Source organism: Amphiura filiformis, chromosome 13 (genome assembly GCF_039555335.1).
Source record: "Amphiura filiformis chromosome 13, Afil_fr2py, whole genome shotgun sequence".
NCBI classification, from domain to species: Eukaryota; Metazoa; Echinodermata; class Ophiuroidea; order Amphilepidida; family Amphiuridae; genus Amphiura; species Amphiura filiformis.
In genome coordinates, this window is record NC_092640.1 from 50,126,656 (window position 1) to 50,140,401 (window position 13,746).

The window sequence follows — 13,746 nt, forward strand, 5'->3', positions numbered from 1 at the left end:
TAAGAGCTTCCAGAAACTGAAAACCCTATGTTGATACAACTTTTCTTTGTGAAGTTACATCAATTTATCAATCGCTGAAAACAATATAAAACAAAAGAATTTTAACACTTTCTTTGCCAATATCTCAGAATCAATATAAGCGACATCCGACTCATTTCCCTTGATCGTGTCACATATACTTATTGTATTGAGATTGTGGGAAGGAATTACAATCAAAGGGACTTCCGGTAGAGAAACGCAGGTTCCATGTATTGAATCGGCAACTTCTACAAAAGATGTCCAATTTGCATGTCACTCATTCAGGGCGATATGATTATTTTTCACTCTGCACCCGATAAAATTTGCTTTTAAGTGTGTGCCTGTTTTTGTTATGTGTGTGATGCATTGTACTGAAAACTTGCGCCAAGTGAAGTGCTATATGCACTCAAACCTTTGTAGCGCTCAATACCAAGGTTTATACATAACTCACAAATCACACATATTTACGCACTGTGATGCGATCAAGCAAAATCAGTCGGAACTAGGAAATATTGATTTTGAGATATAGCCAAACAAAGGAAATTTGTCCTTTTGTTTCCTTAGGTTTTGGAAGCTCTTTAATTGCTCATATCTTGGGAACTGGTTGTTCAATTTCAATGGGGTTTTCTCCAAAATGCAGCTTTGTAAAATTGTAAAATTACTATCCTATAAAAAACTGAAAATTTAATATTTCAGAGTTCCGACTGATTTTGCTTGATTGCATCACAATTAAATGTCCACTGCATACAAAATTGCGAGAATGTACGCATGACCTTGTTAGATTTTTGAGCGTCCTGGCGAATAAAAATAATTAGGCATGTCCACCCTTGTTTGTTGCTACATGTACAATTGAAAACCTCAAACATTACTTCTTTAAAGGGGACATGAAAGAGAAGATACGGGATCTGCAGACCGAGGTGGAGAAAGCCCACCAGGAAAAGGCTCAGTCAATAGCGGAACTGAAGGTGCTACAGTCAGATGTGCAATCACTGGTAAGATATAAACAATAGGTCAAAGATTTCCATGATTGTAAGTACATGTCTTCACCCTAAAGCAAAATATAGTATCTACTTACGGGATTTGCTGAAATTTCTGATGTAAAATTCCAATGTCAACTCAACTTGTCCACAAGTTTTAGTACCTTGCGATATAAGAATATGCAGACGATCTTGTGCATCGTTGTTAATTTCAGATCATTTGCGATGAACCACTGCGTAGCAAGAATGAATCCCTATATAAATCTAGTCAAATAGGGATATGACTATATATCTGAGACTAAATGTGTACATCCATATCAAAAGGACGCACTTGTCGGCTGCCATGTGTGTCTCTTTCTACATAATAGCTAGGAATACATACCAGACTCATCTCAAGTGGAGGTCACTTCAAACCATTGCCCAGTCACATGGTTTAGAATACAGAGAACATACCTAAACCATGTGACTTGGGGATGGTTTGAAGTGACCTGAGAAGAAGAGTCTGGTATTACTATTTATTTCTAGCTATTACGTAAAAAAAGATGCATGTAGCAGTCGACAAGTGAATCCTTTTGATATGGATATACACATGCAAAATGACTATTATAATTGGGTTCTCAATAGGTAGCCTTTGGACCTGACCCAGCCCGCTGACCAAATGCGACTGGCCCTTGAAAAGCTCAGTAAACATAAAAAACTAAGTTTTATTTGTCCCTCAACCCAAATCATTTGGGCCCTCCAAAATATAGTTGGGAACCCTTGAAATATTGCAAGGGGTAACTTGAGTAGCACAAGATGTTATACCCCCCCCACACACACATATGTTTTACAATTATCATATATTTACAATAATTTATCAATAGGTGCAATCTAAGGAATGGTTCCAAGAGCAGCTACAGTTTGCCCAAGATGCCAGGAGTAAGCTGCAACAGGACCTAAGAAATGCCCAGGCGCAGGCCAAGACACAGACAAAGGCAGTGGAAAACCTTAAACTTGAAAATGCACAGGTAACTTAAAGTGTACAAGTTGTCTGTCTTAGCCCTCTAGAGGTAAAATTGGTAAAAATTACTTTCGGTATTTAATGATATAAATTAATTAATGAAACGCCCTAATGAAGTCAGACACATATCTGACGAAAGCATACTTTTTGAAATACTATAATAATATGACTTTTGTTCAGCCTGATGATCCTTTAAAAGAAATAGATCAGGGAGAAGGGTTATTTAAATTCACAAAACGTATAATGATTATTGAATATGAATATTGAGGTTTGTCTAAATTATTTTTCTGCTGAATGACAGTTTTTAAAAACTCTACTTGCTGAATAGTACAGATTTTTTCATGTTATTTTACATACATATTTTTTATATGCTGATTAATAATATCCCTAATTCTCATACATTGTGCATTGTTTGACTCCTTTTAGGTGAAGCAAGACCTTAATAGAACTCGTCAGCAAGCCTTGCAGGAGAAAGAGCAGATTGCCAAGCATCTTGAGACCATTGAGGCTGACATGGTGGCTAGAGAGGCTGCCTTTGGTGCCATTGAGGTAAGCTTATACATTGTAGGACCAAACCAAAAGTCTTTAGGTCTTGTTCCCCTTTAGATGAGGCCTTCTAAGGCTTGGATCAGGCGCAATGACAAATCATCACTTACCTAGAGGATAAGTGGTCAAAATATTCAGTCAGATTTTAATCAGGGTTATCACATGTCACCGAAGTTTGCCTCGATCAAGTCATTTTTGTCCTTTTTTTTTTTTTTTTCAAGACAAGACAAGTCAAGTCACTGTACAAAGTCAATGGGGTCGAGTCAGCTGATTATTTATCGCTCAAGTCAAGTCGTTGTACCTCGAGTGACAGTTTATGACTTGTTACAATTCTAGAGTTAACAAACATATCATTGCCATTCTAAATACTCTTACGACAAAACTTACATAATTATGAAGTGCAAAAATAACTGAACCGGAATCCAAGGATTTGTGCATGAAATATTATATTGTCCATGTTAAGTCTTTAGTTTAGTTTTTATAGAAAAGGCTGAAATTACAGGATCAAAAAGTAATTCATTTTGTGTTTTTTATCCACTGTAATGATATCATGGCTTTATTATGGTGTACTCCAATAAAACAAAAAGCCACCAATTGTGCATTTTTTTTCATGGCAAATCTGCAGAGTATATAACAAGTGTGGTCCAGTGGTTAAGGTCTTTGACTCTGGTCCAAGAGTTCACTGGTTCAATTCCTAGTGGAGGCAAATATCCAATATGTATACCCGCTCTCTCCATTACTACATTTGTATTGTCAGTTCTAAGATGCGTTACAACTTGCTGTCTGTACACCTTATGCTGCGTATCATGGGACAGTGTCTGACAATAAAATGTATAATAAGAAATTTGAAAAAGAATGAAAAAAAAATACAGAAACATACCTCAATAACAACATTGCCTGACTTTTTTTTTAGCCTGTTTTGGACGTTTTAAAGGCCGAATTCACTAGCTTTTTCAGGCAGTTTTCAGAAAAGCCATTCTCATTTCTGCATGTATCAGTCATTAATATGTCTTTGTTTTGCTTACATTACAGAGAGAAAAACTAGCGGTACAGGAGGCGGTAGCAGCTCGCATGGACCAGATGGAAGAAGAGCGCCACCAATTGGGCAATCTAATTGCGACCACAATAGAGCTTGAAAGGCAGTTAGAGAGCGCCCAGAAAGAACTTGGTGCTAAAAAAGATGCGATGAAGGCACTGGATGCAGAGAAGGGTGAACTTTCAAAGTCACTTGCATTAACACAGGTATGGTGCAAGCTGGTTATTGGTGGTGTAAAAAACACCCTAAAAGATAATGGAATTATATTATTGCAGACCTGCCAACTGTCCCTCATTTTGAGGGACTGTCCCTCATTTGGGGTTTACCAAATTGAAAGAGGGATGGTCCTGCTTTCTGAAAATTTCTGTGATAGCAAATTAAATTTAAATGTAAAAACAGCAGAAAATTATGCAAATTTCACTTCAAATTTCTCGCAATTAAGAGGAAAATATGTCCAAATTTTATAAAATGTATGATTTGCAAAGTGTGTCTCATCTCAAGTTGAGAGTAAAACCATGTTGGATTTCGCAGTAGCAGGTTTGTACCAGTGCGTTTACACACTTCTACACAATCTACGCATAAATATACACCCTTTAAGGTTTTTTAAAATGTAAGTTATATGCCTATTTATTTTGTTTTCTATGATATTTTTCCTTACTATCAGGATGCTGTTAACACTAGAGAAAGGGAACTCACTACTCTGCAACACCGCTATGATGACATCGAAGAAAAACTAAGCGACCTGCTTAATGAGAGCAGCAGCCAGGATGATGCCATGCAGCGATTACAACAAGAGAAATCGCATCTAGAAGCTGCTTTATCAACGGCAACGCAGAGAAGAGAAGCGATCGATGCACGCTCCAAAACTTGCGAAAGGACATGGGTCAAGTGGAAAACAGTTTCAAACAATTGCGTCAAGAACTGGGCCAGAAGAGCGATGACTTGGATAATGCTCAGAGGGAGAAAGAACAGCTAGTAGAACAGCTGACTCAGGCTGAACGACAACTGGAAGATCAGGAGAGGCATGTGGAGAATTACTCGACAGATTTGGAGAGTAAAAACGATCTTGTGGAGGAACTTGTCGGAGTCAAGTCGGCTTTGGAGAAAGAGGTGCTCTATCTGAAACAGGAACTCCAAGGTCTTAAAAATGTTGAGAATAACACAAAGCAGGCAAAGAAGGGTATTGAGGTAGAGCTGAGGAAGGTCAGAGATGATTTCAAGGACATTGAATCACAGCTGCAAGATGCACTCACGGAGAATGCCCATCTGGAAGGCCAGCTGGAGATGATGGCCGATGAGCAACAGCGCTTCTCGCAGCTGCTGGACGAGAACGGCATTCTCAAGCAGAAGATTGCCGAATTGCAGAGTACAACTCACAGGGAGATTGGGGACCAAAAAGCTCAGATCCTGAGACTTGGGTCGGATTTGAGTAACACTCAAAAGGAGCTGAAAGGGAAGCAGAAGGCGTACGAGTCGGCAACTGGTACGCTGACGAGGAAACTGAAAGAGGTTATGGAGGCGAAACAGGCATCTGAAAGAGACTTACAGGTAGGTGGGTCATTTATGGCGGGATTATACTAGCAATCGCAGCATTCCGAGTAAGGCTTTCATCTTTGTTTGTCAAAGCTGGATAAAGTTGTACATTTTAATTACTTTTGCTTCTATTCAACAGCCAGGGACATATTGAATTAGTAAGCATTGCTAGCTGTTCAGTAGAGGCAAAAGTAATTAAATAAAATGTACAAGTTATCATCCAGCTTTGGAAAAAAAAAGGTGATTTTCTACCTTATTATAGTGGCTGACTGTCTGTGTTTCATCACAGGTCAGCTGTCTTTAAGATTGTAACAATGGGATAGTGGCTCAAATAAGGAGAAAAATACAATAAAAACATAAGAAAATGAACCAAATATACCAGTAAACATATGTGATCAGATACGATCCAATCAGGCTAAAGGCGACAATAATAAAACTGAGATACAGGCAATGTCACTTAATATTATGCATTATTTTGTTAATTCACTAGGCTTTGCAGAACAATACAGCCAGGACAAGCAAGGAAGAGCAAGACAGGCAGATGGCGGAGCTGGACTCGGCCAGGAAGGGTCTGTCTGTTGTACAGGACCAGAGGGACAAATTGGAGCAGGAGTTGAGGCAGGTGAAAAACAAGATGGAGGAAGAGGCTGGTGCCTACAGGAGAAGGTGGCCGACCTTGAGGATGAACTCAAAGTAGGTTTGAACCCACAGCCTGTTAACCCTGTGAGAACTACCTGCCGATTGGCCAAAAAGAAGTTTTCATTATCAACTAGACCAATCAGCAACATTGTTAGAATAATTTCACCACACAAAAAAATTGGGGTGAATTATTTGCAAAGCTCTATTCTGATTGGTGATTAAAGTGAAGATATCATATAATTGACCAATCGGAGGCAATTTTAGATCGGCAGGTAGTGTACAGGGGGTTAAGGTTGGGCGTAACCCTGGAAATTTGGAAACTTTTGGGCCTCATTACTTCTAAATTGTTGGTCTAAAGTAAACACATCAGAAGAAATAACCCCCGCTCTCAAAATTTCGTCATAACATCGTAAGGTAAATTTTTGTACCAATAAAACTAATTTAGAAATAATTAGGCCTGTATGACTGTTTACTAAGTGTTACTGAATGACCCAATGGAAGACAAAAACTGCCCTTTCCAAAAGTCACAAAGTAGGCCTATGCTTGTTAACTGGTGTAAAAGGTAAATAGACCTTTTCAAATCAAGATAGAGATATCACTGTGAACTTAAAAAGTATTGCATGGCTACTGTCATGTTTCCCGACATTGATTTTAACTTTGATTGAAGTCTCATGTTATTAATACATTTTCAGTCATTGAAAGACCTGTGTGAGGAGCAACAGAGGAATGATGATGCTAATAGGAAGACGGCGTTGGAGTTGGAGCGCGAGAGAGGAAGATTAGCTGGTGAGTTTCTTTTAGCTTAAGGGGGCAGGCAGGATCACTCATTGTTTAGTATTGTATCTTTAAAAGTAATGATGATAAATATATAAAAGTATACATTTTCAGAAGGGAAATGATCCAACTAGCCTGGCAGATATATGCAAAAACGAGCAGTTTTTGAGAAAAGCACCAAGTTTGATTTTCCAATCAACGCAAAGCATCGACCCCCGATGCCACAGATTTGGTTTGTACTTCTAGGTTGAAGCAGTATAGCTTGGTTTCCTAATTGTGATGTTAGCTCAAAGTGTCTCTGCTTTCTATAGCAATTGGTCATTTGTTCTGTGGCTCACCTAAGGCAGGATTTTTAGTGATGTTGCAATTGGCATTCTTCTGTACTTTTCAAGATCTTGGACATTTTTGCGTTTTCGAGATTTGTGACAGCTTTTGGATGACGTTTCGGGCGATGCAGCACCTACATTTTTTAATTGGCTACAATCTCCCTTGATAATGAAGGATCCAACTCTGGAATTTCTCAATTGTGAAATACCCCCCCCCCCCTCCCTGTTCTCATGATATTTTGGTGAAATTCACTATATGCATCACTTTTTCATTGCAGGGGTGCAACAAAGTCACCATGCACTGAAGCAACACACATCTCTATTGGAAGCGGCTCTAGGACGTAGGGAAACATCACTAGCTGAGATGTCTGCTCAGCTGACAAACAGCAGCCACGAGAGAGCTAGCGAAGAAGACAAGTTACGTACACAGCTCAGACAAGCTGAGGGCGCACTCCGCGGTGAGAAGCACACCAGCAAGGATCTCGGCAAACAGGTGCGCATTATCTTTTTTTTAAATTACCGTATTTTATTCCATTAGCCGCCCAGGGCACTTAACAAAGTCATTTCGGGTGGGCGCTTATATTTTACATTGTTGAATAATCATCCAATCATCCAACGTGTCCCCCAGGTTCGTTTATCACATGTGGTTAAGAATGCCGACTTGCAAAAAGTGAAATATAATTTTGGTGATGGGAAGTATTTTTAATATCTATACATGGTCACATAGTAGGGGTGAAATTATTATGTGAAATTACTCTGGGTTGACAGGATGAGCAATTATATTAATGTTGACCTAGAGGCAGCAGTCAGGGCACATGAATATTGGGAAAAAAAATGGCATAAAATGTTGGTCCCCATGCATGACAAACCAATGTGGCAGATTTACCATAGAGGTATGCGCATGTCAATTTTGAGTTAGTTCTCATGGGGTCTAACCTCTGTGGTAAACATGCATTTCTGTTATTAAAAGAAATGGTGTCCTCCTCTTTTTGTAATCAGCTTGCAACGGAGAAAGGACATGTAGGCCGACTTCAACGTGAGCTACAAAGCAAGAGTGTAGAGCTGGAGGAGATGAAGAAGGATCTTGTGAGGAAGTCAACAGATGTAGATGTTGCAAAGGGTGACCTAGATAAAGTGAAAGAGGTGAGTGGATTACCATAAAAATACAAGATATGGACATAAGGGAAGGTGACCCGATATATTTGGAAAGTTGAATTATTTAAAACTTACTTATAACATAAAAATGTTGTCCCATGCAAAAAGAACATGTAAATGTTTCTTGTAAATGTGACTAATTCCTTATGGAGTTACTGTCATTTCCAGTACAGTTCCTTGTCCATCAGAATTTCACACTATCTGTGTTTGGAACCACGATCAAAGTGATCACAACACAAAGTCAATGCAAACCAAGCATCAACTATCAAACCGTGACGTATTCACTATGACAGCAAATTAGAATGTTAATGCTTGACCATTGAATGCACACAGGATGATTTATTTTGGAGTCTATGTCCAAGTTGCGTACAAAAGCTATATTATGTATGTTCCAATTACTTACCACGATACTACTAGTTCCATATTAATTCATTCATCTTTTTAGGGGGAAGAGAAACAGAAATCCGAGGTGCAACACCTAAAGAATCAATTGGAGGAGAGTCGAGATCAGCTGGACAAGCTGAAGAGGCAGTTTCAACAGGCCCAGGCCAAGGATCCTGTTGTGCAAGACCGAATCAAGGTAAAAGTGCTTGTCAACGTTTTCATAAACTTGATTGATGTCTGTTATTGACTCTGTTTTCTCTCATTTCTCATTTCCTTTGTCTCTTTTTTCTCCTGTTTCTCTGTTTTGTCTGTCTGTAAGTCAATCTGTCAGTCACTGTTTATTCTCTTTTTCTCTCCATAGTCCTTTTCAGAAAATCTTTGCAAATTAGTGCAGAAAAGTGTTGGGTGCAGTAAACAAAAGTACTATACAACCAATCCCACACTGGCGACAGAGTGTTCGATGGGCACGTGGAATGGGAGTTGCATGAGTGTGTACCGCATTACTCTTACTTGATGCAGCATATTGAATGTGGTACGCACTGTGTGATCAAGTGGTCGTGCTCAAAATCGCTAGAATGTGTTGTGATGGTTGCGATCATTGTGTGTGATCAAAGTTTTTCATGAAAGTCCTGTAAATATCTATTGTCCCTATATGTGTGTCCTTGTTTAATTTGCTTTGTCTTCTCTCTCTTTATATCAAGTCTGTAATGTTCCCATCCGTCCATCTGTCAGCCTCTCTCTCGTAATGATGATCAATCGCTTGCATAGTATTGCTCAAATGTTCTCTTGTGTTACTGCTTACCTGCTCAGATCTTCAAATGATCCCTCATGTTTCATGTTGTTGCTGCCAATGCATGGAATGGTCTACCACAACACATCAGGGGAGCCTCATTAACAAACACTTTCCAGAAATTTGTTTTGATTTTTGGGTTGTTATTGCTTATGTTAGTTTTGTAAACACAGTGTTGTTTGATCAAATTGCGTTCTAAGAAACTTGTGTATGTATGTATTTCCTCATCAGGTAGAAGAAGATTATCAATCAGTCAAATTGTTGAAGACCCATTTTGAAATCTTATGATTAAAATTTGTTTACTTTTAAACAACCTTTTCAGGGTCTGACCTGGGAGAATGAGCAGAAGACACAGGATGTTGAGGCAATGAAAGAGCAGCTGGAATTAGCAGAGAAAAGGCAGCAGATTGAACTAGATGGGGCACAGTCGGCAGTACATGTAAGTATAAGCTACACCCTATGTGCAGTGGCACACTCAAACATATACCCCCGGCATGCATGATACATGTACCAGGGGGTATCTGTGAAGATGCGGTAACCTGGCGAGGGAATTTCCCTTTTTCTGCGAGCGGTATTAGAAAAAGTTTCTCAGCAAACACGTCAAACAATCACACAAATCACCTTCAATTTCCACAGATAGCGCTTCTGCGTGTGTGCACAAAGCTTCAAAGCGATCGCGCCGCTTTGTTTTGAAACCTACTTAAGGGCGCACTCCACTAACTGATTTGATTTAAAAATACAAAATTTGGATGAAAAGTGTAAAATCACTTTTTTGATTTATCACTTCTCATCACAGTATCATACATGACCAAAGATTTACATAAAAAGGGCCTTTTTTATGATCAGGCATTGTATGTACATATCGTATCATGAATAAGGTATCTAAAACAAGGAAATTTAAGTTCTAGTATACCTGGTACAATTAATAAATCAGTGTTTTGGGTCCTATTTGAGACAAATGTAGCATGGAATAAAGGTTGTGTTATGAACTTTTGAAGTTGTGTTTTCCAAATTGTTATGAAAGATTTTAAGGTCAAGAAAGTAACTGATTTACTTGCTTAAATAATGTCAATACTTGTTTAGGGTAGCAAATTGCACTTGTCATACTTGTTTAGTGGTGCATTTTCAGACCTCACCAATACTTGTTAAGGGTGCTTTTTGAGACCTTGTGGTCACACATGATACTCCCTTATCAATGACCAGTAACCCCCCTCCCACGGGGCCACCAACCTACAGCCAAACAAGAACCATGTACAGAACTATGCAAACAATGAGTTAATATATTCTCTTTTTTAATAGCTAACTGCGTACATTTTGTATGTCAACCATTAGACGTTGTGTATAAATATATGCTATCATTGAAGGACTGATTTTTTTTACTGTCTCATAGTGGCCATAGTAGGCACTTTTAAAACATGTTTTAAAAATGCATGTGCATTCATTTGCAAGAAGTCTTAAACTGTAAAAGTTCAAAATCTGTGACGTCTATAATTGTATAGCAGGGTTATGCATCCATAACCCCCCAACAGAGGACCCTTTTAAAACATGTTTTTATGCTATTTCAGATCTCCTGGTAAGGTCAGTTCAACCGAGGACGTCCTCGGTTAGGTGTGCGTCCTCGTTTGTGTACGGTGTGTTCTGGTACGGGTCTTCATTTGCCGGCATTTACAAACGAACACACACACATGATAACAATTAGTAAGAGTACATAATGTTTGTCATGTTTGTGTGGACATACATTATAATTTATTATTTGCATTTAATGTTTTTTGTTTTGTGCTGTTTTGCAATAGATGAGCAAAGACGAATTAAAGCGTATCAAAGCAGAGTTGGGTAATACCAGAAAGGAGAAATTTGCATATCAGACCAAAGTTGGGCAACTCAAAGGAGCACTGAAAGCAACTCTACAACAGAACAAGGTGAGTTATACTCATAGACTAATAAGAAACAGAATGGACACCACTGTGTATGTGTTTGTATTCAATGCATGAGGTAATGAAAGGAATGTGACCTGATATTTGTGGAAAATGGAATTCTTTAAAATTGATGTATAACATAAAATGTTGTCCCTTTCAGGCATTCATGCAAAAAGAACACTTAAATGTTTCTTGTAAATGGGACTAATTCCTTATGGAATTACTGACATTTATACATCGTGATAATCATGATAATATGCATGGTCTACAGTGTTTTTATTAATGATATTCATGTAATGATATCAAATGAGAGATCCTATTTTCTCATAACATATTGAAATTAGGAGTTCCAAATCTGTGTCTATCCGAAGATATCATCAAAAAACTGTCAAATTTGTCTCAAAGGTGGTATACATCAACAGTTTTTTTTAATGATTTCTTCGGATATATACCAATTTGGAATGCCTAAGGCCAAGAAAAAAAATTGTTTGCTTGCCCTCAATTGAATTTTAACAATTGGGTCGGTCATTCGGCATTTCTTTTTAGGCTCAAAATATGAAAAATCAGACAATTTTGGTGTCAAAATGAATCAACTCAAATCCATTTTTTTTTACATCTTCAGAGTGCAAAAATTTGAAAACAAAAAAAAACTTTTTCAGGAATTTCCAAAAAATGGGTCGGTATTCTTTTGTACAGTAAATAGAAAAAAAAAACTTTTTTCCGATTTCCAAAATTAGGGTCGGTCGGTTGAGGGCAAGCAAACATCTTTTTTTTTTGGCCTAATTTCACTATATGTAATGAGAAAAATATGAGCTTTCACCAAAATCTGCATTTTGATGGTGGTAAAGTGGGGGGATGAGGCTGTCAATCAGGTATTACCCACGAAGGATTCTGACATATTCATGAGGGTCAATCGTTTGGCTTTAAACTTAAGCCTAGTGTATATTGTGCTGCTGTGTAGTCATATTGCTTGTCCATCCAAAGAGGCTCTGCTGATATAATTGAGTCTTTCATATTTCATCCAAAAAGCTACAATAATAAAAATGACCTGTTATTATTTTCTTTTTACCACAGCTTTTGAAGGCAAAACTAAAAGCAAAAAGTAAGGGAAACCAGTCCAATAAATCAACGGATGATAAGTCCTCTCCTCAACCAAACAGCGCCACCAGTGGTCTGGCTGCTTCATTGCGGGATGACATTGTAGTGCCTGATATAGCATATGATGTGGAGTCTTTACTAACTAAGGATGATATGGATCCAATGTCCTCTGCTAACAGCAAGTAAGGCTATTCTTAGTATTATTTTATTTTTTTTATTATTATTGCTATTTATTATTATTGGTTCTTAGATGCCCTTTTTTTTCTGGCTCGGAGGAACTATATATATTGGCCAGAGAAGAAATTTGACCATTGCAGTGGACAAGACAGAGTGTGGTGAAGGTCTTTGACTGTGGTGTGAGAAATCCCCGGTTCAATCCCCAAAAATTCATATCTGCTCTCTGCATTGCATTAGTGCAAGTGATGGCAAAGGCCTTGCAGGCAGTTCTGATCAGGGTAACACCTGGCTGTTTGTACACCTTACCATATTCAATAAGATGCAAAAAAATTGCATTTACAAAACCCGCTTATAGTCTAATACCCTATTGCATACCTGCCAACTCCGCAAACCAAATAAATGCTTGATGACTTTATAGAGTGCAGTTTCCAATGAATTTCTGAATCATGTAAGGGAAATAACTTCACATTGTGTAGAGTGTGCCGATTGGATATAAAAATTATGGCTGCAAGTGTCTTGGTTTTTGTGTTTCAAATGTTGGCTGGTATGCTATATTCTTAATTTGCTGATTTGGATCTTAAGGGGGTACTACACCCATGTGGTAAATGTGTGACTATTTTTGCATTTTCTCAAAAATAATATTATTGGGGCAAGGAATCCAATTACTACACTGAAATTTCAGTGACTCAAGACAAGCGGTTCAGTATATATGATAGGAAGCGAGGTACATCCTAGCGGTACCTTATTTCTGATCATAAGTAACAAACTGCTTGTCGTGGGTCAATGAAAGTCCAGTGTAGTAATTGGATTTCTTGCCCCTATAATATACATAACTTTTGTTACCACTGTGTTACTAGTTTTTGAGAAAAATGCAAAAATATACACAAATTTATCGAAGGGTGTAGTACCCCCTTAAACTGAAAATATTTTCTCACAATGCAATGAAAGCAATTATTATTTTGAAAAAAATTCTTGTAATGTAATAATATAATTATTTTCCACAATTCAATGATTTTTTTTTAAATTTTGCTCAAGTTTTGCATTCAACCCAATAATATAAGTGATAATCATTGGCATGGGACTGAGCATGTTTTTGATATGTACTCCAATTTATACCTCTTGTCTAAAATCAGGAAGCATTGTAATCTCAAACAAAGGTCCTGCATAACACTAATTTGTATAATGTGTTATTTTTTCAGACCACTTCAGTCTATACAAGGTTGCATGAGCTCCCTTAAGGACCAGATGGGGGACTTACAACAACAGATGGCAGAGCATACTGCTGCTGTTAACACATCAAATGAAGCATGGAGGTATATATAATGGGAATGTTTTTCCAAAGGGTCATTAGTCCGAGTTTGAATGAGTCTCAAGTTA

The 13,746-nt window shown here is 38.0% G+C and overlaps 1 protein-coding gene across 1 annotated transcript in view; it reads left to right on the forward strand.

The window, feature by feature from the left end:
- The window catches only part of LOC140168483 (uncharacterized), a 47,003-nt gene that overhangs the window by 31,708 nt on the left and 1,549 nt on the right, over positions 1–13,746 (forward strand). Inside the window, 16 exon segments of the mRNA XM_072191886.1 lie at positions 898–1,010; positions 1,859–2,002; positions 2,422–2,544; positions 3,574–3,783; positions 4,242–4,428; positions 4,431–5,125; positions 5,601–5,766; positions 5,769–5,803; positions 6,442–6,535; positions 7,128–7,342; positions 7,849–7,992; positions 8,450–8,584; positions 9,501–9,617; positions 10,972–11,097; positions 12,169–12,374; positions 13,569–13,682. Of these exon segments, the coding sequence (XP_072047987.1) occupies positions 898–1,010; positions 1,859–2,002; positions 2,422–2,544; positions 3,574–3,783; positions 4,242–4,428; positions 4,431–5,125; positions 5,601–5,766; positions 5,769–5,803; positions 6,442–6,535; positions 7,128–7,342; positions 7,849–7,992; positions 8,450–8,584; positions 9,501–9,617; positions 10,972–11,097; positions 12,169–12,374; positions 13,569–13,682 (2,824 nt within the window).